At 45.3% G+C, this 24,415-nt stretch overlaps 3 protein-coding genes and 1 long non-coding RNA gene across 6 annotated transcripts; 3 read left to right on the top strand and 1 right to left on the bottom strand.

Annotated features, from left to right (window-relative positions):
• The first annotated feature begins 95 nt into the window (after nt 1-95).
• Nucleotides 96-10,450, top strand: LOC311010794 (uncharacterized protein). 2 transcript variants are annotated; one of them, XM_084005442.1, is made up of 11 exons: nt 96-771; nt 1,114-1,488; nt 1,784-3,538; nt 4,071-4,159; nt 4,229-4,287; nt 4,730-4,893; nt 6,068-6,236; nt 6,316-6,507; nt 8,065-8,286; nt 9,846-10,005; nt 10,091-10,450. In XM_084005442.1, the coding sequence occupies exons 1-11, from the start codon at nt 750-752 to the stop codon at nt 10,163-10,165; spliced, it is 3,282 nt and encodes a 1,093-aa protein (XP_083861568.1). In that variant the 5' UTR covers nt 96-749; the 3' UTR covers nt 10,166-10,450. The 2 variants fall into 2 exon arrangements, with proteins under 2 accessions (XP_083861568.1, XP_083861567.1); XM_084005441.1 differs by having other exon boundaries at nt 97-771; nt 10,088-10,449.
• A 3,237-nt stretch (nt 10,451-13,687) lies between these two features.
• On the top strand, nt 13,688-17,618 carry actb1 (actin, beta 1). The gene is made up of 7 exons (XM_084005787.1): nt 13,688-13,825; nt 14,941-15,066; nt 15,171-15,410; nt 15,898-16,144; nt 16,246-16,437; nt 16,577-16,758; nt 16,952-17,618. The coding sequence occupies exons 2-7, from the start codon at nt 14,944-14,946 to the stop codon at nt 17,093-17,095; spliced, it is 1,128 nt and encodes a 375-aa protein (XP_083861913.1). The 5' UTR covers nt 13,688-13,825; nt 14,941-14,943; the 3' UTR covers nt 17,096-17,618.
• On the bottom strand, nt 17,090-18,396 carry LOC311011069. Its single transcript, XR_014596860.1, has 2 exons — nt 18,115-18,396; nt 17,090-18,003 (listed from the first exon to the last, which is right to left on the bottom strand). It is a non-coding gene; the product is annotated as an uncharacterized lncRNA (long non-coding RNA).
• An 830-nt stretch (nt 18,397-19,226) lies between these two features.
• On the top strand, nt 19,227-24,400 carry fbxl18 (F-box and leucine-rich repeat protein 18). Of its 2 annotated transcripts, none has more exons than XM_084003429.1 (7): nt 19,227-19,427; nt 20,083-20,340; nt 20,423-20,772; nt 21,201-21,336; nt 21,448-22,526; nt 23,021-23,239; nt 23,837-24,400. In XM_084003429.1, exons 1-7 carry the CDS (start codon nt 19,371-19,373, stop codon nt 23,991-23,993), a joined length of 2,256 nt encoding a protein of 751 aa, XP_083859555.1. In that variant the 5' UTR covers nt 19,227-19,370; the 3' UTR covers nt 23,994-24,400. The 2 variants fall into 2 exon arrangements, with proteins under 2 accessions (XP_083859555.1, XP_083859556.1); XM_084003430.1 differs by having other exon boundaries at nt 19,228-19,427; nt 20,143-20,340.
• Nucleotides 24,401-24,415: the final 15 nt, after the last annotated feature.

The raw sequence follows: 24,415 nt of genomic DNA, 5'->3' as shown, positions 1-24,415 counted from the left end.
TTGAGAAAATAAATCTTTTTATTTTAAGATTTATTTTGAAATGCTAAATCATTACTATTTTCTCTTTCTCTTTTTTTCCCTGACAACAATGGCAGAAATGGGCTTCCATACATTTACTCCAAATTCAAAGTGAGGTCTTTAAAAAAGATGTGGCCAAAAACAAGCTACAAATATTTCACACGTGATGATGAGTGGTGAGAACTCGGTACCGGGTCGGTACCGGGTCGTGGTCTGGGGCTGTGCATGTATAAACCTCCCCCGCCCCCTTCATGTCCTCATACGTCCTGCGGTAAAAAAAAAAAAAAAAAAAAAGAAGCGCTTTCCTGTGTTGCGTTTAAAGCACGTGTGTAAAACGCAGCTCCCGCTGGCTCGCTGGATTCCTGCTTCTCATCTCTTGGAAACGCCGAGTCAAACGAGCGAGTTTGCCCGGAGGACGCGTATTAAACCCGGCGCTCTGCTGCTGCCCCGCCTGCCTGTCTGTCCGGCACGACGTCCGACACACGTGGGACTGATTTGGGTGACCGCTGCGCCCCCTGTGACAGCACAGCGGCGGTTTCCGCTGGAAGGAAATGATGGAGAAGGAAAGTTTCTGACTCCTCTCCGGGTTTAGTTGGAGGGACTGCTCGCTGGACAACTGGAGGTCTTTTCTTTTTAAAAACCTTGTCGCACAGAAACCGTAAATCCGACCGATCTGTACATGGATTCGGGATTAAAAAGGTCACCGACACTGAAATGTCTCAGGATTGGAAATGCAGCTCATTATCACAACAGGTAAGGACATCTGCTGTCCGCTCGTTTTCATTACCTCAGGGATCTGTATTGGACACACTTGTGTTTCCTTTTCAACTGCTTTTAAATGAAGTCATAACGTGCTTCTGTACAGATGAAACGGGTCAGCAGATGATTTTTCTCTCTAAAATGACATTAATAGACATAATCTCAGAATATAAAACACCTACAATTTATGTCCATAATAAAAGGAATTAGCTTTCACTGCAGAAACACACAGAAGTCATGAGATTTACAGGAATCCTGACTGGTTTCCTCTTTTCCATGCCAGATTCATATCCTCTTTTTACCATCTTTATTTATTTATGTTTTTCCTTTCCTCAGATAAAGGGTTGGCCTTGCAGCAGCACTGTGGTGGAAATGTCAGCCTGGACAACGAGCCCACCGGTCACTTCAATCTCACTTTGCCTGGACTTTTCACAGACGACAACAACACCGACACGCTGGACTCCATGAACCAGCGGTCTGACAAAACCCTTTCAGTCTGCACCTGGACGATAGGCGTCCCTCAGGGTCTCACGGTACTCTTAAAGTTGGACACTGGTTTGAGGGTATCAGTGCGCTGTGTTTTGAACGAGGAAGATGAGGTCCTGGAGAGCGGAGGGACGACTCTGCTCGCCCGCTGTCACGGCAACGAAGCCACCTTCACTTGGACTGGACCAGGACGCTCCCCAGACCACATTCAGCTGTCCTATTCTGGTGAGAAACTCGATTATCCACTTTCCTGCACTTTTCCCGATCACGAGAGTTTTATCTAATTACATTTGGATCAGAGTTCAGAGGTGCATGTTTGCTTAATTTGTTGTCTCTATAAATAGATGCAACGAATGATAATATTACTGTTATTTTCTCTGTGTTGTTGTTGAATCTGAGCTAAAACTCCACCGGAAAAAGTTCTTATCACGCTCTGTGTGGTGTGAGAGACAGATATGTGATGTTGTGGTTTCCACTCTCTCACCCTCTCCGTCTCTGTTTTTTTTTCCTGGTCATCCAGTCCAGGAAGATGAGAGGAATTCCTCGGCGGACCACACCAGCCCACGTTCAGGCCTAGACCTCCTGGACTCGACTCAGACAGGAACCAGCTCTGCGAGCGACTCTCCTGAGGGTCGAGACTTTGTGAGAGGGACAGAAGGGGTCAGAGGTCACCTCTACGAAGGTCTGGAGTCGAGATCTGAGGCTCGGTCTACGTCTGGTCCCTCCTCTCAGGACCAGGACCTGCTGCACCCCACCTCACCCCTGCAGGGAGCCTCCGCGGCTGGGAGGGCCGATAGGGAAACGCTCCCTCTTCCTGAGGAAGGGCCGAACAATGGAGCGGATACATCTGGAGCCGCTCGCCGAGCCGATGCCACGGAGACAACGCGGCCCTCTTTCCAGCCTTCGCTCGGCACCGACGCGCCGTTTCACACATCGCACGCTGCAAAAACATCGAGCGACCCTCGAACCCGGATGACACGCGCCGCGGCGAGTAGCTCCGACGCTTACACACACACATATACAGCCACTCGGGTTTCTGAGCTGTCTGCATCCACACCAGCTCCGCCCGGCTCCAGTGTCCCACCTCTCACCTCTTCCCCGACACCCTGGGAGAGCGGCACCGCCCTGATCCCACCCAGTGGAGGCGTTAGTGGGGCCTCCGGAGAGAAAGGACCCGGTTCCTGGAGGACCCAGCGGAGCACGGACAGACTTTACTCTGATCCGGTCTCTGCCGTGACCTCTGATCCCTTAAAACCACCCACCGAAGCTCAGCAGGAGGTCTCAACTGATACTGGACCCACTGCCTCGTCATCATCATCATCATCACAGGGCCCCACCCTCCACATCACAGGGCTCAACACCGCCGCTGGTTCTGATCCAAACCCCGGTCGGACCGACTCCTCTGTACCGACCGTATCGGACGTCACCAGTCACGCTGCTGCGTTCGAGTCCTCGGACGGACTTTCTTTGGCTTCCTCCACGGCTTCGAGTCAAACAAACCCTCCAGAGAACACAGAGATGCCTCCTCACCCGTCCTCCCCCTCCACACGGACCAGCAAAGCAGAGACCCAGACCTCCACGCCAGGTCTCACCAAAGAGGATCACCGGACCTCGAGTTCCTCACCCACAGAAGCTGTGACGTTGGGAGATGTAGTCCAGACCTCAGCCCCCCCAGGAACCACTACGGTCTCTGAAACGTACACCCCTGGTCCCGTTTACACGCCCTTGAAGGAAGACTCATCCACAAATACGGCGACTCCCGTCCCTCCGTTGTCGTTCATGCCTTCGAACACGCTCCAAACACACACTGCACTTCCTGCCAGTCCAACCAGCAACCCCCTGCCTTCGCCCTCTGCTGCCACCGAGCAACACACAGCCCCCCCCAACCATGAAACACCTACTGTACCCTCACAAACAATCACATCGACCTTTACCCACACACCTCACACACAGAATCCCCCGCCTTCGCCATCTTCTACTGAAGAGCCCCGCAGCTATATCACCACGACGCCTCTGCTCTCACGCACGACTGCAGGTGACGGACATGGAGGCGGCGGCGTGGAAGATGTAGAGAAAAGGTTTCCGAGCAGCACGATGAGACAAACCCCCACAGCTGGAGCTCCGTCGTGGACGACCTCGTTGACGACCTCGTCGCCTCCCGGCCAGGAGAACCACGTGACGCTCACACCTTCTGCTTCAGCCTCCAGCTGGAGCTCCGAAACCAGTCAGACGCCCAAGTTCTACATCGTGCCGGACCGACCCGTCTGTGTCACAGGTAGCGTACACGTTAGGGGCAGGAATCACAGAGTAACTCATGATACCATGATATCGCGATATATTATCGCGATACACAATATATTGCAAGAAATCGTCTACGATATGCATCACGATATCTGTGTATCTGAAGGAGAGAAAATACCAGTGAAAAGGCAAAAGCAGGAAATAATGTCTTTATTCACTCCATTGTGGTTTCAGTTTGTGAAACAAAGTGCAGAGTCTTAACTTAGTCGCTCTTTAACAACATACGTGACATCATTCCATTATAGACATAAACTGGCAAAAGGCCAAGAGGAGTCATGAAGGAGTGACTCTGGTGAGGCATATTTTAATAAAAATCTAAAGAAAAAAAGGAGATTTAGAAACAACATTTTTTTTAAATTATATTTGGTGCCAGTGTATCGATAACATCGCAGCAGGGAGTATCACGATATATATCGATATTTCGATATATTGTCCCTCCACGAGTACACGTGTGTGTGGATAGATAATAGTTTGGGATGTCAGGTTTTTTCCTGTTTTCTGTCCAGTGGAGTCGATCGAGCTGCTGCTGCAGATCGTTGTAGAAGAATCCAGATCGGCTTTTACTCCTGGTTTGGAGGAAGACACCACAGCATGGGTGAGAGATCATGCACACGCACACACACACACTGGCATGCAGAAATGTCCTCACTCCCGTGTCTTTCAGGTGGAGCCGTACCTCCGGAAAGCCCCGGGGTTCAGCAGGCTGCTGGGAGTCTGGAGCAGGTGAGGCCTCGTGGGGAATGCATGTGTAACGACGCGAAGCCCCACTTAATTCAAGTCACACGTCGTAAACACGACTCTGACATTTTAACACGCTGTTAAGTCGTTTCTGGCAAACGTCCAGCAGACGCGGCCCACATTAGTGTTCATTTGAAGTTCCTGGCCAAGTGACAAACGTAAATCACGTGTTTGTTCTCGTGTGAGGAGGGAAATATTTGGCTCTCTTCGCTCAAATATGTCGACTTTCATGAAGTAGCCTATTTTTATGTAATGTGTTGCCAACATTTTATGTTGCGTTATGTTTGATGGAAATTAGCTTCTAGCTAAATCCATCATATTCAAACAATTCATTAATATGCTTTGTCAAATTAACTGGTTGCTATGTGCTGATGATCTGCAAATGTTTTTAGAAGAGCAAGAAGCATTCTGGGTTGTTTTTTTTTAGTGGCCATGCGGTGCAGAGTCTGGTGCAGTTTAAAACCAGCGGCGCCCTGCAGTGGCTCGGCAGGACGGGAGCCACGTCGCTGTTGGAACGAACGGGATTGGCTCAGGCCGTTTGTGATGGGAGGAGCTTCAGGTCGTCCAAGATCACCAACATCACGCTGGGAGGTAGATGTTTCCTCTCTCGCCTCATTTCTCCTTCCTCTCAAAGGCAGCCGGGTTAGTGGCTATTACCTGAGAAGGAAGTCCATTCTTTTATTATTGTTAAAGCTCGTGTACAAGAGTATTACAGACTCACAAGTGGATATTTATACATTTTAGGTTTTTTTTTTATATATAACTTTGTTTTTATTGTTTTTATTTACAAACACAAATACGTACATGTAACAAAGCAAAACATCAGACAGGGTCATCATCTATTACAATGTGAAATACTGCTTATCATTCAAAGTCAAAATAGAAATAGAAAGGGCTAATAAATGGAGTTGGGTGAGGTCCATCATGTCAATAACTGACTTTTCACTCAGAGGGCATATTTTAAATGTTTACCAATAAAAAAACAATAAAAGTGAATATCAAAGGAACAACGACAAAAAAGAACTATCAAGAAAACAAAATAAACAGAAAGACTAACACATGGCACAGACGGATCCCTGAGCAGAGCCACCTAGTGGTGATGAAGACTACTGCATGTGCAGCATTGTAGTGGTCTGTCGTCGGTCTCCAAATACTTTCATAGTCCTCCAGTCAGGCATTAAGGATAGGAGCATGAAAACTTAGTGTAGACTGTAATGCAGAGCTGTGAACTCTCCTCTGTGTGATCACATTTCTCACACGTCTGATTTCAATCAGATTTAAACTCTGTGTGTCAAATTTGAAGCAAACAGAGTCTGAGAACAGATATGAACAAAATGTCAGAACCTGGTCCAAGATCTCCTCTGCTGGAATGCCGTTCTTTAACCCGCTTATCTCATTAACCCAGTTCCAGACGGGCTCATGTAAACATTATAACTCAGTTAGACGCACAATCTAGTTACGAGGAAATCTGATTTACTCGGATATTAAACTTGTTACTGTGGCATGTAATCATCTTTACTGGACTCTTATCACTTTTGATGTTGCACGGTGAATGTGAAACAGAAAGAAGTTCGTCTTTTCATTTGACGGCTGGAAACGGCCATCAACGCCCACTTGACCTCAAGAATGAACTGATTTAGGTTTTGGTGGTCAAAGATCTCAAGAATTGATATGCTTATTATGACAATCTAATAAGGTTAAAATCATACGTGATGTTATTTTTGGACCGAGGGGGATTTAAACAGTGACCGTGTCTTCCCTGCAGGTCTGCAGGCCGATGTGTGTGACTGGTTGCTGCAGTGTCCAGCAGGCTACGAGTGTGTGTTTCAGCCTGGCACTTCCAACTACAGCTGCTCTTCCGTCTGCCACTTTGACTACTGCCACCACCACGGCATCTGCACTCACCACCCGGGCGGCCAGCTCCCAGTGTGCCGGTAAGAGCACACGGAGGCACCCAACATATACGCCGGGTTTTTCTCGTCCAGTCCATGTAAATGTCCTGTCCTGTGTCAGCTGCCTGGTAGGAGAGGACTTCTGGTACATGGGGCGGAGGTGCGACGTGAGGATGACTCGAGCGCGGCTCGTGGGCGCGTGTCTTGCCGTCTTGCTCGTCATAGTGACGGTGATCGGCATTTTGGCCCTCGTGGCGGTGCGGCGCTACCGAGCCATTCTGATCCAGGCCAAAGTGGATCAGACCCGGAGCAGGTAGGCTACAGACTCGCAACGTACAACCTGCAATAGAAAGATAAATACACAGACATATTTACAGAAAGAATTTATTTTTTTTAATTAACACTTGAAATGATGAAGGCACTTGCAAATGACAAGGTCATACCAAATGTAAACCATACATTGGTATTTCATGTTTACCTCTTGGCTTAAGATTTCCTGAAAGTAATTTTGTTTGTTTTACAAAATGAACCAAAACACTGACATTGAGGAAGATCTGAGGTATAGATAATAATAATAATAATAATAATAATAATAATAATAATAATAATAATAATAATAATAATAATAATAATAATAATAGATATTTAAATCATACCTGCTAAACTAAAAAGAAATCTGGTTTGAATTGAAATCAAACGCTGTTACTTCGCTTGCTTAAATATATATTTTGTCAATCCTGAACACATAAGATGTGTAAACAATTCAATGTTTCGAGGATGTGTCTGGTTAAAACAAACGTGTTGAATATGAACAGTGAACAGTCTCTATGGGCTTCTGAATGGACCTTTGAACAACACATGTACAGACAATCTGACATACATGGCCATACCACAATGGAAACCTTGAGGGAGATCACTGAGAGGAACATACATGTACAGTCCTTGTAGTTACAGTAAATGTCCACTAGATGTCAGAGTCCACCAAACCACATCCCGAAGCCGAAGCCTGTGCTGATGACTCCTGGAAGCTGTTACAGGATGGCTGAATTCAAATGTTGAGTGCTTGGCCAGACCTGAACCTCAACACATCAAACGATGAACATGTAGATAGCAGCAGGCTTCGACAGATTGAAGTACAGACATCGAGCTTCCTCGCCTCTTAAAGCCGCTCCGGTCAACATTTCTATGTGGAGACGCTTGTCGTCTGGGATGAGTTTGATCCACCTTAACCGAGACGCTGCAGTTTCATCCTGAGATTAACTTCTAATACTGGCCGTGGACACGGACAAGGAAAGTTCAGCCTGAAGTTAAGCCTTTAATCCAGAGTGTCTCATCAACAGTAGGAGAGAGCATCAACAGGAGAGCAATGTTTAATCAACTTATGTTTACCTTCCAGTTGACTTTTGCCATTTGTTTCTCCAGTGAGACTTTTAAAAAAGAAAGACAAATAATATTCTATGATACATACAGGGTCGGCCATAAAGTTGGAATAATTTGCAAATGTCTTGTCTTTTATAGCGCCAAACAAATGTTATGAATTAACTAAAATAATAATTACATATATATATATATATATATATATATATATAATTATTATTGTTATTTTTATATATATATAATTATTGTTATTTTTTTATATATATATATAATTATTGTTATTTTTAAATTTTTATATATATATATTATAATCTCTTTTACAATTTATATAAATAATTTATATAAATAATTGATATAAATAATTTATAAAAATATAATTTATATATATAAAGATGTTTTCTTCCTCCAGCCCAGATGAAGTGGCAGCAGGTCCAGTAAATATTGCCCCTTGTGAATAGCCTCCTGTCCCCCATCATGCCTTGTTTGTGTGCAGCTATCGCAGGTTCAACCATTTTGATGAGCTGTCAGGACGGTTCTGGTTGCGTTCGTGGGCAGGATCAGCAGACTCACTAGATAATCCCGCTTTTACACGCTCCGATGAGCTGCTGCACCTGCGGGCGCTCGACCGTCCCTGCTGTTACCACGACGACACGCTGTCGCTGGCCTCCACCTGCCCCAGCCACGGGACACGCATCAATACAATCTACCCCCACAGGTACACACACACACACACACACACACACACACACACACACACACACACAATTGCATTGCATACAATAGAATATACATGTGCCCATACTCTGCTGTCAAGTAAACAACATGAAGTTACATCATCATTTTTATTATTCTATTTTCTTAGTGAAGGACAGATGACAGTTATATAATATATAAGATAAGATATATAATCTTCAATCCCCCCTTCTTTTAAAAAATAAACAAACCTCCCCAAACCATCTCCCAGCATCCCCTCCCAACCCTAAAGGTGCATACAGATGCAGTCAACACAGTGATTTGATTCCATGTAAGAAAATAAAGCACGGTAAAAAAGAAGCAGCAAAAAGAAGAAGTAAAGAAAAAAGATGGTCTTGTAATTAAATAACTGTAAAACATCTTTCTTTGGTAAAGATCCCTACAAAAACCCTAATGTTTTTGATGTTTCACGATGAAAATGAGAATAATTATTGGCTGTTAAATCATTCGAGCCACTGAAACGGTGGTTATGATGGTAAACAGGCTGGTTTGTCAGAAGAATCCATCAAGCAGCTGTTTGCTTTTGCTTCCGGGGAAATGTGAAGTTGGGCGTCTGTAGAGCAATCAAGCAGAAACACACACACACACACACACACACACACACACACACACACACACACACACACACAATCTGCAGTTTTAAATTACTGAACTGGAACCCTTTGACTTAATGTATGTTAAAGATGCCACTAAATCAGACACGCTGGTCCTTTTAAAAAAAGATCTGTTTGAAAAGCTGTTGTGGGAAGCAAAGCAAGTTTTAAACATCAGCACACCTCGAAGGTGGTATTGTTTTTAATTTCAAGTCTTACTTCTTGTCAAGATGAACAAATATAAATCAAATGTTCATTCGACATATTTGTCTCTTTGGCTGTCCACTTTGTTCACCGCCTAGTTGCTAACTCCTCGTTAGAGCTGGGCAGGCAGTGTGCAGTCACTTATCAGAGCTTTGTCTGCTTTTTCAGTCTGCATCTTCAGTTGACACTAATAGGGATGATAGAAAGCCAAAACTTTACAAGTTGTGAGCCGTGAAACCGAAACAATAAGCTGAAAGATGCTAAAAAAGGCCTGTCGAGCTGTGAGTGATAATTATTTTCATTCCCATCGGCCCCTTTCTTATTTTATACATCAATCGATGATACAGAAATATTGAAAGTATCCCCACGTTGACTATTACATGTATTTAATCAAAGAGAAAGCAAGTCAGTAAAGTGAAAAGTGACGTTAAACATAACATTTATGATCTATATCTCATTGGAATACGAATATTGACTATTAATAATTCTCCCAAACTAAATGTGTAACTCATTAACACCCATCAATGAATAAAACGACATTTCTTGCTTTTCCCTCATGTGTATTTTTAGCTTTCACTCTAGTTTTTCTTGCCAAAAAGTACTGACATTCCTTCACACGCGCACACACACACACACACACACACACACACACACACACACACACACACACACACACACACACACACACAGTGATTCTGTGTAAATAATCCCGTCTTCCCTGCAGCTCTCAGTATGGGTGGAGGGGCAGCGAGATGAGCATGGGGGAGGGTGTGCTGGACTCGGGGAAGGCCAGCGACCTTTCTGTCTGCAGCTGGCCCGTGGAGCCCATTCAGTGGACTCCCTTCCCACTTCTGCAGCAGCTGGCTTCCCAGCGGACGCCCACAGTGAGTGTCTGACTGTGTGTGAGTGTGAGGGAAGCGGGGAGATGCTCATCGGGGCTCATTGTGTGTCGTTTCCCTGTGACAGCAGGTGAGGGTGTCGAGGCCCCGGTCCTACTGTGAAGGCATGGAGCTGGTGGACCTGGGGAAGAGCTGGACCGCTTGAGTCTCGGTCTTCAAATGTTCTGGTTTTGTGAATGAAAAACGGTGAAACCATATGTGTAAATGTGTGTACGTGTGTGTATATAAGTGTATATTTCTTTGTTAGACTTGTTCCAGTTTGATGCTACAATCTGTTTCTTATGCGCTCCCTCTGATAAGATGTGGGATTTACTGTAAAGATAGAAAAACAAGGAGGCTGTTTAAATGTGGCACATCTTTTATGATGCTTTAATAAACATAAATCTTACTCAGGGCAAGAATGAATGTATTCTGGGGTTTTTTTTGTGTGCTTTTATTTGAAAATGTAAGCTTGTTTAAACAAACATTAATATGCTTTATATAATACATTAAAACGATTTATAGAAAGTACAGCATAAACCATTTAAATATAAATTACGACCTAAAAGAAATTAAAGATATCTTTTTCTGCCCCAAAAGCCCCGGGTTGTTGCTTAATTTGACAAATGAAAAATAAGTATAAGAAGTTGCACACACATACACTATCAACTAAAGTCTAATGTTGTGGTGTTTTTGGACAGAGGGACAATTCTCAAAGTCTAGTTTAGAGATTTTGTCAACATATTTTAATGTGTTGTTTACTTTGAGCCCCAAATATGGTGTAGGCCTAGTTGGTCTAATCTAATTTCTTATTTAATTTAATTTAATAATGTTCATGCGACATCATTCATTTAATTAAGTCATCGTCAACATGTTTTTTTTCATTCTGACCCAATTTCAAGAGGCAAAAGAACATGGCACATTTGGAGAGCTTTCCTCACAGCAGCCCTCAGATCATGATCATCGCGGCGTCACGTGTCCATGGAAAAGGGGAAGTGCAAACAGGATTTCCTGCTCGTGTGATTTGGAGAAAAAGTAGAAAACCCCCCCTTTCACAAATGAACAGTGAAATGTTATAATACTGACATGGCAACATCATGCAATGCCCCCTATTCTGGCCGTGGTCACAGCTCTGTGGTGCAACTAAAAGTTGCATCTCCATGTTCAGTCTGGGACCCTGGAACGGTTAGAACGGCAAGACCAATGTGTAGAACTGTGACTTCTTCTGATATTACATTTCAACAAGTATTTTGCATACCGTCTTCCTCTCTCTCTCTCTCTGTCTCGCTAGAGCACACACACACACACACACACAAACCAGCCCGTCCTCTCAATGCTGTGTACGAACCTCAGCTGGAATGTGATGCCATAAATGACTGGGGGAGACTGTTCCAGAGACTGTGTTGCACTGCTATAATTGTCCCTGTCATGGAGAGAGAGAGAGGGAAAAAACAGAAGCAGGGAGTGGCTGATTCCAGGAGAAAGGAAATGTGACAAATAAAGGAAGAGAGTCCACTGTGTGTTTCAGAGAGAGAGAGAGAGAGAGAGAGAGAGAGAGAGAGAGAGATAGGGATGAGTGAGAAGTGGTCAGAAGCTACCTGCTAGCTTCTTCCATATATGGTCTTAGTCAGACACGAGCCGGGCCTGTGAATTTCTCTGACTGTGCGAGTGAGCAATGCAGGGTGTGTGTGTGGTGTGTGTGTGGTGTGTGTGTGTGTGTGTGTGTGTGTGTGTGTGTGTGTGTGTGTGTGTGTGTGTGTGTGTGTGTGTGTGTGTGTGTGTGTGTGTGTGTTGTAATGCATGCATGAGTCAGGCACGACACCGAGTTATGAAATGACCTGTGGAAATATAATGAGAGGAAGTATCTGTCAGGGAGACAGTAAAAAGTAAAAAAAGAAAGAAACAAAAACAAATGAATAATACAATGTTGGTTTGCGTTCTACATCTGAACCTCTGGGAACTGGTGAAGGATGCAGACATGAAACCTAAAGCAACATTGCACATACACAGCCTTAAAAAGGGAGATCCATTCACTTCCTCAGACTGGTCACATGACCTGAGCAGTGCATTCTTCCCCCCCATGTGACTAGCTCCAATATCTCCTTATATGGACGTCATCCAAAGGAACTCTTAAAGGGATGGTTGTCCTGTCCTGAGTCGATACTAGTGTGTGTGTGTGTGTGTGTGTGTGTGTGTGTGTGTGTGTGTGTGTGTGTGTGTGTGTGTGTGTGTGTGTGTGTTTAGTGTCTGTCAAGAGCAGGATAATGCCACTCTGAAAAAAAATAATAATTCTCTGATCATTCAGAAGCCCTCCCCCCTTCTATGTTATCCTTAGGTGCTCCATACTTGGTGCCAAATCCGGCCGTTAGGTGTGTTTGTGGGTCCATGTGGTCACTTCCTGTGTGCATCTGCAAAAGTGAAGCATTGTGAAGCCTACTTCCTGTCTCCCTTGGTGAGCCGGCTCTCTTATATCCTTATTTGGCACACAGGGAATTCATACTGTAAGTTTATGAGTCTTTGTCCGGTGCCCTTATTGAGTTAAAACAGCACCCTGACCCACCCACTTAAGACTTCTGGTCAACTTATAAGATGAGCTTTTGCCAGGCAACTCCCAAAGTGTGTCGTCACAAAAGTAAATATTCCGCTAAAACAAGTATTCCAGGTTAGAGCCGGACAATTCTCATCTATCGGATGGAGGTGCATGCATAGGAAAATGGGTCACATTCCTAAGTGATGACTTCATAAGGTTTACATCTTGACACCAAATATAGGTATGTTCCGGCAGTGACACACCTGTCTGTTACGTCAAATCAAGGCGAGCCAGGTTAGTTTGCACCCCTCCACTCACTTAATAGTACAAGTGATGATAAGATAAGAGATTTACAGCCCCCTGAGTGTTTGCTGTAAACATACCCCTGCTAAGCTTGACCACATGTATCACTGTCACTTGGCTCTGCATGTGTGTGTGTGTGTGTGGGAAAGAGACATCGGTATGCCAGGGCAGACGTGTTAATCACGGTGTTAACAGGGCTGTCAGTGACCCTGAGACTAACCACCGATGTCCTGGCACTACTAACCACGACTGTCTGCCATGAAGTTTTCACAAATGCATAAGCACAGTCTTCAGTGCAATCCGATTCTGCTGCATTCCCTTTATGCCAGTCACTTCAAATTAGATTTATACAGAGTCCTTGGATCTGTTTGTCTGTTGTTTTTTTTCGTTTGCACTTTTCCCACAAACACACAAATATAGAACAGAAGACAGTAACACATGAATCAAAAACGTGGCGGAGAGTTTGTGTAATCAGGATCCCTTCCTCAACGTGGGTGATGTCAGGGATTAAAACTTTAAAAGGGCAGGCTGAATTACATAAAACAAATCATTATCTCAACAGAGAACCACATAGCAGCAGTGATTTGTTCCCCTCCCCATTTGGGATCATCATAATAAATAATGACGAAGACGTGTGTGAAATATGTTTTATATATTTATATATATATATATATATATATATATATATATATATAATGACCCCCCCAGGTTAATTGTTGATAGCATTATAGCTTGGTGTGTCCATGTCCCCACTGTCTTGTCAGAGCGCAGGAACGGTTATCTGCATGAGCCACACCCAGTGGAGGCGGCGCGACCAATCAGAGGGCGCTGTGCGGAAAGTTCTCCTTATATGGAGAGGGGGCTGCAGCGCGAGCTCTGATAAAACCCTGCGATTTATTGGCCTCCATTGCAGTCAAGTTCAGACACTAAACCCTACCGGAGTGTAGCGCTCAGTCACAGCCTTCCTAAACCGATAACCCTCCCTCCTAACAGGTAAGACGACTGCAGACATGGTGAACGAGAGGTGTTGTAATACTTTTGTGTATGTTTTATTTTTATTTTTTTAAGCCGGGCGAACTGAATGTTTCCTCCACCGGCGTTAAATTGAAACAGGCGTTTGGAACTGCTAGCTTAAATGCGCTGTTTGTTTAGCCCATCTTTATTAACTTTATACTTCCGATTGGGCGCAGTTACAGTTGGGTGTTCGCTTCTTTTTCCTTTTTCAAGTGTAGACATGTGTTTGACATGATGTCGCTTCATATTGAACAGGTGATGTGATATCGCACGACTACTCCGCGCTGTCATCGGTTAATCAAACCGGACTGCTTTGGGGGGGAAAGAGGGGGGAAATGCTTGACCTTCTCGCTTACATGTAATCATCTGCATCAGTTTTGGCACGGTCTCTCAGAGTCTGGTTACACACACACACACACACGCGCGCGCACGCAGAGACAGACGGATGACTGCAGATTAGACGGGATTACGTTTAAAAAAAAAAAAAAAGTGCAGAGAGGCGTGTAGACATGGTCAAAGGTTGCTCTGTCACAGGCAGCGGAATCATTTTGACACTTCAAGTCAACGTGACGTCACCTGGCTTGGAGTTGGTCACGACATTAAAGGTGCACTTGATGACGATGGGTGCATGTTTAATTTAAAAGCAACTCAATTAGCGGCGCGTGCACGTTTTGAGTCCGTAGTAGTGGGCTCTTTTTTTTCCCGGCGAAGGGAGTGGCCGTCTGTCTGCCTGTCTGTCTCTCTGTCACTTTGAGATTTAACGACACGCTGGGCGGCTTCACGGGCCGGGCTGCCGCCGCCGTCTCTAAGCCTCTCTGTCTGTCTCTCTCTCTCTCTCTCTCTGTCTCTGTCTCTCTCTCACACACTTTTGCCTTATATGGCCACAGCCAGACCGAGCGAGAAGCTGCCTTTTGTTTTCTCGGGTCTGGATCTGATCTGGGACCCGCGCCACTGCGACATCCAGCGTCCAGTCTCCATAATGACAATGCTTTAATCGAGTTGATGTTTGCCAGATGTGTCACACACACACATGCACAACTATCACACAGAGCATCACGTTTTAACCCCCCCCCCCTTCATCCCTCTTTGTCCAGAAAATGGATGACGAAATCGCCGCCCTCGTTGTTGACAACGGATCTGGTATGTGCAAAGCTGGCTTTGCAGGAGATGATGCTCCACGTGCCGTCTTCCCCTCCATTGTTGGACGCCCCAGGCATCAGGTACAGTTTCTGCATATTATTATGTAATTCTAAAAGGTTGTAAAATCTCTCCCTGAACTTAGTTTATCTTGATTTTGACTCTTATTTCCTGATTTCTTCACTAGGGTGTGATGGTCGGTATGGGCCAGAAAGACAGCTATGTTGGTGATGAGGCACAGAGCAAGAGGGGTATCCTGACCCTGAAGTACCCCATTGAGCATGGTATCGTCACCAACTGGGACGACATGGAGAAGATCTGGCATCACACCTTCTACAACGAGCTGAGAGTTGCCCCCGAGGAGCACCCAGTCCTGCTCACAGAGGCTCCCCTGAACCCCAAGGCCAACAGGGAAAAGATGACCCAGGTAAAAATGGATGACACATTGTCAAACTTCCTAACTTGGGAATCTCACTCGGCCCACCTGCAGGGCCCCTGCAACAGGAAATGTGTTGCAGCTCAGCTGTTTCTTCCGCTCAATCTGTCCATTCCTTCCTGCTCCTTCAATCTCCAGGTTTCTTCCATCCTGTGCTGATATTTTCATCTCTGCGGGTGCTTCAGGTTTCTATCTCTCTGCACTGAGATGCATCAGGAATGACTTGTTGCAGCATGGTCACTGCTGTTTTCAAATTGTGTTGTAGACCATTAGCTAAGGTAGATGAAAAGCATCTAACTACACTGGTGGCAGCATGATGCACCAGATGATGTTAGAACTTACTCGGTTAACCTGACCAAACTCAAGTACAGGTTATTGTAACGACTCCTAACAAAAATGCCAGTGTGCTGTGCTTTTCAGTACTAACTAATGCTAGCTTACTTCCAATGGCTAATCTCTGGTCTCCTTTCTCCTCCAGATCATGTTTGAGACCTTCAACACCCCTGCCATGTATGTGGCCATCCAGGCTGTGCTGTCCCTGTATGCCTCTGGTCGTACCACTGGTATCGTCATGGACTCCGGTGATGGTGTGACCCACACAGTTCCCATCTATGAGGGATATGCCCTGCCCCATGCCATCCTCAGGTTGGACCTGGCTGGCAGAGACCTCACAGACTACCTCATGAAGATCCTGACTGAGAGGGGTTACAGCTTCACCACCACAGGTTGGCACACAGTCTCTTCAAAACAAGCTCACATTTTAAGTTAAGGAGAGAAACTGGCAAAAATGAATTCACATTAAAAATGTATTTTTCTTGTTTTACAGCTGAGCGTGAGATCGTGCGTGACATTAAGGAGAAGCTGTGTTACGTTGCACTGGACTTTGAGCAAGAAATGGGCACTGCTGCTTCCTCTTCATCCCTGGAGAAGAGCTACGAGCTGCCCGACGGACAGGTCATCACCATCGGAAACGAGAGGTTCCGTTGCCCCGAGGCACTCTTCCAGCCCTCTTTCCTTGGTAAGTTACGTCAGAAACTGGCTGAAATATACATTACATTAATAGATGGCGTTAAACTGTTGGGATGCATAAGGCATTGTAGCAGCAGATTTGAGAGTATGTGGCACACATTAACGTTCTACTTTACACCCTCCCACAGGTATGGAGTCTTGCGGTATCCATGAAACTACCTTCAACAGCATCATGAAGTGCGACGTGGACATCCGTAAGGACCTGTACGCCAACACCGTGCTGTCCGGCGGTACCACCATGTACCCTGGCATCGCTGACCGTATGCAGAAGGAAATCACTGCCCTGGCACCCACCACCATGAAGATCAAGGTATATCTCCTTACTGACTCTCGTCCTCACCTGAGGCACTGATGCAGAAAAATTGTTCTTGAAAGCTCTGTACCTCTACTGCCACACAGTGGGCAAACATGGTTAATGCAGTATTCAATATCTCCCACATTGAACACTCGTGGGTTGATTTCATTATCATAACACTATTTTTTTTTTTTCTTGTTCCTTGCAGATCATTGCTCCCCCAGAGAGGAAGTACTCTGTATGGATCGGTGGCTCCATCCTGGCCTCCCTGTCCACCTTCCAGCAGATGTGGATCAGCAAGCAGGAGTACGATGAGTCCGGCCCCAGCATTGTCCACAGGAAGTGCTTCTAAACAAGACTGTCAGTCCCCTCCCCCAAAACACACTGCTACAAACCCAAACGACTGGCTCTGCATACATGCTCACACCAACACACTGGTGTATGTTGAGCCCAGAACACCACTTCCCATTTTTCCCCTCATCACTAATGGCTATGGCACCTTGCCCCCTGATGGGGAGAAACTCTACAGGAAGTACAGAGCGTCCCAGGCGGTGTGAATGTGTGAGGAACATGATGTCCATTGTCGTGTTTGTGTAGGTCATTCCAGATGTGTTTGTTCACCACCTTATTTGCCTCTATGAAGGTTTATTCTCTGGTGGGCCCACTGCCCAACAGACCTGTAGTATTGCTTATGTAAATTATGTAATCTTTTGTTTTTGTACTTTCAGCCTTAAACGATACTTGGTCCAGTTTGTTTGTCATTATGCAAAAGACAGCTTCTACCTTGTATGGGGGTTTAATGAAGGTTTGTGCTTGGGGTTTCAAGCCTCTGGTGTACACAATGACCCAATAAAGCGCACATGTCTGAGATTCCAGTTTGTCTACTTCGTGTTCATTCAACCTTTTTAAAGGAAACTAATTTTAAACTTCTCAGAATTTATATTATCTTTCACGCTTGTCATTTTTGTTGAAAGTTTAACCCGTTGCTTCACACTCGAGGTTAAATCTCGCAGCAGAAAGTGTTGGTGTAAATAAATGCTCAATGTCTAGACAAGTACACTCGGACTAAATTCCACACATTTCAATGTCTCTTTAAAAGATGGAACACAACTCGTGCTGGATTCTTGTTGCAGAAGTTGAGCATATTTGAATACTTTGGTCTGTTGTGGAAAAACTGCAAACGCTCACAGCCACCTCTGGTATTGCTTATGAACCTTTTTGTTAGTGCCATCATGTGGACAACTACATTTTAAAGTAATTCTGAAACACTTATGGATGACGTGTGTGTGTATATATATATTCATCTTCATCTAACTGGTGATGCATGAAGTTGGAACACCTCCATAATGTATGTATGTAGCATACAGGAACCTGTTAGAGAAGTTCTTACTGTAATTTCCCAGCCATGGCTTTCATACACCAAGGCAATTCAAATAACTTGACTGAACAATACAAGAACACAGTACAGGTAAAACAACTTGCAATTAAAGAATTCCATAAGATTAAAAAATATGAATATAATGGTAGTAATACTGATCAGTTTGATAAAAGTGAGACTTCTGTCATTCTCACTTATTTGTTAAAAAACAAAACTGGTTATTTCCTTCACCTATGTTCCTACATATTGGAAAATTTATCTTTAAGCAGAACTTGAAACAAAAGAGACAAATAACTTCACATAACGGAACTAGTTTGTAGTTCCTAATTTTTCTGTCAAAATTATTGAACCCAAACAGTACATATACTGTACATCCCCAAAATAAAACAATGTTTATTAAATGGTCCTCATTTATATGCGCTTTACTAAATTCCATTTTTGACTGAATAAATTCCCCAATTTTAAATGCAGGAAATGCACTTGTGAGTAATTTTACCATGAGTAATTGCTATTTTTAATTATTTTTTTAAAATAATTCTTTATTATATGCATAATTATTTGTATTAACTCTTTTGATTGATTCACAAATAAATCACAGTATATACATCTACTGTACATATGTATAGACAAGGTACAACAAATCTTAATAATGTACAATATCATGCTGGGGTAAATATTACTATTCTCCACTGATTAAAACCATACATTTTTCATTAAAACGGTAAATTATCGTTACTATTACTTCTATATATATTAATCTATTTTTTAAACTATATTGAAAAGTACGACTCCTTTTTTTAAAACTTTTTTTTATCTTTAATTCACTGGATTTTTAGGAAGGGCATTTTTTAAAATTAACATGATAAAAATGGGAAATTACTTTTAAAAAACTGCTTTGATTTTTTTCTTTTTATTTATTTATTTATACGACTACTTTTTTTAAACTTCCATCTTTAATTCATTGGATTTTTAGGAAGGGCGTTTTTTTGAAAATGAACGTGATAAAAATGGGAAATTACTTTTAAAAAACTTTGATTTTATTTATTTATTATTTTATTTTTGTGACCGACAGGAAGTGTGTCCGTCGCTGACAGACTTCCGTCATTGTGCAGCAGCAAACGTGATCCGTGCTGTCAACGGTCGCGCCGCCTGTGTGATCAACGCAAAGAAACGGCTTCGGACCATGAAGCGCTGTCCGGCCGGATGAACGTCTACAGCCTGAAAGCACATCTTTAAAACCACCCAGGTGATGATGAGCGGCACCGTGAGGGGCATTTCAGAGGACATGGACCGACAGATTGTACAGGTGGGTCAAACCGACAGACCCATGAGTAGTTAGCGCTAACGGTTACACCGGCTCACGCAACGTTCGCTAACGTTAACGCTAAGTTAGGTCGCACCGGGATCCACCCACATCCCGGCAAAGTTTCCCAAACCGAGTGTCGTTAACGGCTACAGACGGTGTGGTTGGAAAAACCCGCCGAAGAACATAACATACAGATGGACAGCGACGCTTCGGCGCCTGATTATTAACGTGAACATCTCTGTACATGGCTGCGAAGTGTCTCGTAGCTGACGTCACGTAATCCAAAACCATACGACAGATTCATGTCTTTCCACTGATGGACGCTTCGACTGTAAATGTTAGTTAAATATTCATCTTGTATGAGAATAAAACGATGTCAAGTCATGTTGTAAAATCACAAATGTAAGACTGGCAAATTAAATAATCACAAATATGTGGTATTGAGGCCAAATATAAAGATTGAGTGTTGCAATGATTGTCTTAATAGGAGAGCTACGACAGCATGAATCATCATCCCGTCCAGCCATAGTCTAGTGTTTTTAATAAGATAAGATAACGCTTTATTGTCTGAAAATACAAGGTTACAGAAAATTGTCTTTGACATGGTCTCCAGTATAAAAAAAGATTTGCAGCATCTCCATAACTCTTTCCGAAGATTTGTCCGACTACGCACGGAGAGCAGCTAACCGTGACGCCGTGTCTCCGTCTGTCTCAGGCCGTGTTCGACGAGGACACCATGTCCTCGACCTCGGTGGGGATGTCGGATCTGTCCGACGAGATCCTGCTGTGCATCCTCCGCCACGTCCCGGTGTCCGACCTGGTGCTGAACGTGGCAAACGTCTGCCACAAGCTCCACACGCTGTGCCACGACAAGACCCTGCTCACGAACGTCAGCCTGTCTGAGGAGTATCTGGTAAAGATGAACCTTTTTCTGTGTATTTCAAAAGACTTGTTGCATTTGAACCGACGGACAACGCGTTCTTTGTCCCCACCAGGCCGACGATCTGCTGGTCCGGCTTCTCTTGAAGCAGCTGTCCAATCAAGTGCAGTCCCTCAGCCTGAACGGTTGCTACTGGTTCTCCGGCTCCACCATGGACCTCCTCGCCCGCTGCAGAGGCGTGACGCACCTCGACGTCACCGGCTGCCGCCTCACTTCCCTGCGTCTCTCCCGTCTCCTCTCCTCCCTCTCGCTGCTCAGATCCCTCGCCTTCGACGTGACGGCGGGCTTCAACTCGGCTCAGCTCAGCTCGGAGGCGGTGGACTCGCTGAGCCGCCTGTCGGAGCTCAGACAGACGCTGCTGACGCCGAGTTACGGCGTGGTGCCGTGCTGCGCCCAACTCCGCAAGTATGACTCTTTTCACATGAGGCCCATTGGCCCGAAATAAAGCTGAGGCTGATGACATCATCAAGCTGATGAGATCATCATTGAGATCATTCTTGTGGCAGGTGTTTGAGTAGATGGATGGCAATCAACACGTAGCTGTGGAGACTACAAAAGGCAACCTCAAGGTCACCAAAGTCATCAGGGTGTATCCTATGGGGACCATGAATGTCGACCCACATTTTGGGACGATTTATCACGTAGATGTTGAGATATTTCACAGGAAAAATAAAAACTGAGCTATCGTTGCTACAGGAAGTGTCAGGGGATCAACAAATTCTTTATGATGTATCATCTGGGGATCATGAATGTCCATTGAGTAGTTGTTGAGATATGTCTGTCTCTCCCCGTGTTACACTCTGACTGCCATGCCGTTGACTGTCTGTGTTCAGGCTGATGCTGCAGTTCGACATCTCGGACGTCACCAGAGAGGGAATCGGCGTCTGCTGTCAGTTGATGATGGGGCAGAGCAGCGTGCCACATTACCAACAGCTGGAGGAGTTCACTGCCAGGCTGGCGCCGGGAGAGGTGAGTGTGTGGCGGCGCGTACACATGTCACATGATCCCAGTATATCTGCAGTATACGCTGTAAGACTGTAACGGTTTGTCATCAGTGTATCTGTGCGTTGATGTCCTTAGGTTAACCAGACCTTGCTTCTACTCTACCTGGCAGTGTTCAGCGTTCACATTCCAAAGCGTCTCAAGGTTTTCCTCGTGTCGATTCCCGGGCCGAACCCCGCTCACTGGCCCGCCGCGCCCTCGCTGGCCCAGAGCCTGGGTCAACGAGGTGACCTGGAGGCCCTGCAGCTGCCTCGCTCCTGGCTGGACGCCCTGTCCCTGAAGCGAGCGCTGGAGGGAAACAGCCCGAAGCACCTGAGCTTCAGCCGCTGCCCGGCGCTGTGGCCGCAGGTGTTCCAGTCGCTGCTGGAGGGAGGAGTCAGGGACGCCACGCAGCTGACCAGCCTCAATCTCAGCGGCATCAACAAGGTCCTCTACTCCGAGTGCAGGAGCGTGGAGGATCAGCTCGTCACCGCCACCATGGGCCAGTTGGCGGTTGTCTGTTGCAACATCAAACACCTGAATCTGATGCATACGCACTATCACCATGAAAACTCCGCGGGGCTCGGCTGGGAAACGCACCTGTGCGCCAGCTTGGCCAAACTGGCTCACCTGCGCTCCCTCACGCTGCCTGCCTGCGCTCTGTCCGACGGCCTGAACACGCATCAGGTCTCCACCAACAACACGTCTCCCTCTCCGTTGTTCCTGGGGTTGAAGAAGCCCGCCCGCCTGGGGCTCCAGACCTTCAAGCCTGATTCAGAGCCTTCTCTGTCAGGGGACAGCACCTCGGGGCTCGCCCTGCTCTTAGCCGGCTGCCCTTTTTTAGAGACCTTCGAGCTGATCGGTCCGGGTTTTGTCTCGGCGCTGCCTCGGCTCGAGCCCTGCACCCGTGCCAGCGTGGAGCCTCGCGGTATGTGTGCGTGGGCGCGGGGAGTCGGCGACGCACACTTGGCGGCGCTCGAGGCGTTGCCTCGGTTACGCCGTCTGACTCTGGCTGGGCTCCCCGGGGTCCTCAGGGGGACCGGGCTGGTCCAGCTGACCACGCAGTGCAAAGACCTACAGGTATTATCCCTCGCCAACATGGGATCACTAAAAACCATGAACTACAGCCCCGCCTTGCTGGACACGCTGAAACAGTGCACACAGCTACAGGAACTCAGGTGAGAAGATGTCTTTGTGGACCTTCATGTACTGTGATGTCGAACAGTAAGCACCAGACAGGTCATTCACCATTTTTATTATTATTATTATATGTACTTTTAAGTAATGGTTTCTCCATCTTTCTAAATGTAGGCATTTATTATTAATTTGTTATCATATTTAATGTATTTTTCCTGAATGGACTCCATCAAATGGCTTTCTTTGTAAAAACAGCAATAATGAAATCATCTCTCAACTGTTTTCTTAGAAATCAAATTAAATGATAAAACCTATTGTGAAAATTATGAATTGGCAAATTATATTTCCTCTTATAATTATGAGAATCCCCCATATAATTAACAGATTTAGCTTGTAGCGGAGAGTTTAAAATATGTTGTTTTATATAAGGTTGTTCCTTTTATTCACTACAAACTATAGGGCCGTATATCGGTTAGTGTAATGGTATTTAATGGAAAGAATAGCTGATATTGCTGTCTGATGGTTTGTGTTGCAGGTTAGAGCAGCCCTACCTGAATGCCAACGCGTCCTTCTTCGAGGCTTTGTCCTGCTGCTCCCGTCTGCAGCGTCTCTGCCTTATCTCACGCAGCGGGACCTTCGACCCGACGGCCGTGGAGACCTTCATGGAGCGCTGCTGCCACGTCGTTATGTGCCACATGTTCATGGGCGGCACCTTGGTGGCCTGTCGGACGCTGCAGAAAGTTCTGCTGGACAGGTCAGTGCTTGTGTGTGAAGTCAAACATTAAAGGGGTAGTGTCGGCTTCTGAATCCCCACAGGGGGTCCACAAGAGATCAAGATTTTAGTGCTAATCAATCAATGAAGTTTATGCTATATTAAGGATATTTTCACCACTAGAAAGAGTATAGAGGGTGCTGATAGCTCAGTGGTAGAGTTGGCTCCCCATGTACCGAGGCTCAGTCCTCACTGCAGAGGCCCCGGGTTCGAGTCCTTTCTGCATGCCATCCCCCTTCCACTCTCAAGCTGTCTTCTCTCAATTAAAGGCAAAAAAAGGCCAAAAACGACTTCAAAAAAGAGTGAGAGAGAGTATAGATGGATACAATGGCTTCACCTCCCCGGGGTGATGGCAAGATATAGCATTGGTAAATATTCTAAATATTGAACTTTAACTAATATTTCTTTTGTTTTTAGTTTTCAAAAATAAGTGTTAAACATTCACGGTGTAAAAAAAAAAAAGAAAGAAAGTACTGGTTTGCTATCCGCCGTTGTAAAGCCGTTTTTCGGCGTCAGCTGTCCCATTAAATAGCAAAAAGAAAGCTGAAATCCAGCTCCTTGTGTTTTGTCTCCGTGAAGATTTACCGTGGAGCGCTCGGCCCTGAGCGTCGTCATCTACCCGTTACAACATGAAGACCTGCCTTCAGTCATCAGAGACATCCCACGAACACTGCTGGACAGGATTACTTTGTTCCAGAGCCACGTGGCCCAGCCACCACATCTATCACCGTTGTGACATCACCAGGGAGCTTCAGTGTGATTGGTGCCCGACCGAGAGCTGCTCAGACCCGTTTGATTCTGCAGGAAATAAAATTCACCACCTGAAAGACTGATTGCCATCTGCACAGTGATTTCTGAATGTGTTACTGTTTCAGGCTGCTCCACAACAATCAACGTCAACCTTGACCTTTTATTTTCATTTACATGACAATGTAATGATGTGGTTTTAGTTTATTGTTCCAGGACTTTTCACGTTTGGTGCCGTCGGGTCCTCCCTCAATAATGTCTGCTACGACACCGCTCTGCCACTTTGAAAATAAGTGCCAAACAAAATCTAAAGTAAGGGATGTTATGTTCAGATTCTTGAAACCGGAGATCTGAATCAAAATCTGTTGTAATAAACTCCATCTAAATTATTTTTAATTACTGTGTGTGCTC

This window comes from Eutrigla gurnardus (genome assembly GCF_963514095.1).
Source record: "Eutrigla gurnardus genome assembly, chromosome: 3".
Lineage (NCBI taxonomy): Eukaryota > Metazoa > Chordata > Actinopteri > Perciformes > Triglidae > Eutrigla > Eutrigla gurnardus.
Note: the sequence above shows the minus strand (reverse complement) of the source record. Positions and strands in the feature narration are given on the sequence as shown.

What these genes read in the sequence shown, in the direction of transcription:
- actb1 (XM_084005787.1), top strand. Translation starts at nt 14,944, where the DNA reads ATGGATGACGAAATCGCCGCCCTCGTTGTTGACAACGGATCTGGTATG. An exon ending in TTGGACGCCCCAGGCATCAG is followed by an intron (nt 15,067 to 15,170) that starts GTACAGTTTCTG and finishes TTTCTTCACTAG; the next exon opens with GGTGTGATGGTCGGTATGGG. An exon ending in TTACAGCTTCACCACCACAG is followed by an intron (nt 16,145 to 16,245) that starts GTTGGCACACAG and finishes CTTGTTTTACAG; the next exon opens with CTGAGCGTGAGATCGTGCGT.
- fbxl18 (XM_084003429.1), top strand. Translation starts at nt 19,371, where the DNA reads ATGATGAGCGGCACCGTGAGGGGCATTTCAGAGGACATGGACCGACAG. An exon ending in CCAGGCTGGCGCCGGGAGAG is followed by an intron (nt 21,337 to 21,447) that starts GTGAGTGTGTGG and finishes TGATGTCCTTAG; the next exon opens with GTTAACCAGACCTTGCTTCT. An exon ending in CAGAAAGTTCTGCTGGACAG is followed by an intron (nt 23,240 to 23,836) that starts GTCAGTGCTTGT and finishes GTCTCCGTGAAG; the next exon opens with ATTTACCGTGGAGCGCTCGG.
- LOC311010794 (XM_084005441.1), top strand. Translation starts at nt 750, where the DNA reads ATGCAGCTCATTATCACAACAG. An exon ending in CATTCAGCTGTCCTATTCTG is followed by an intron (nt 1,489 to 1,783) that starts GTGAGAAACTCG and finishes CTGGTCATCCAG; the next exon opens with TCCAGGAAGATGAGAGGAAT. An exon ending in CTGCTGGGAGTCTGGAGCAG is followed by an intron (nt 4,288 to 4,729) that starts GTGAGGCCTCGT and finishes GTTTTTTTTTAG; the next exon opens with TGGCCATGCGGTGCAGAGTC.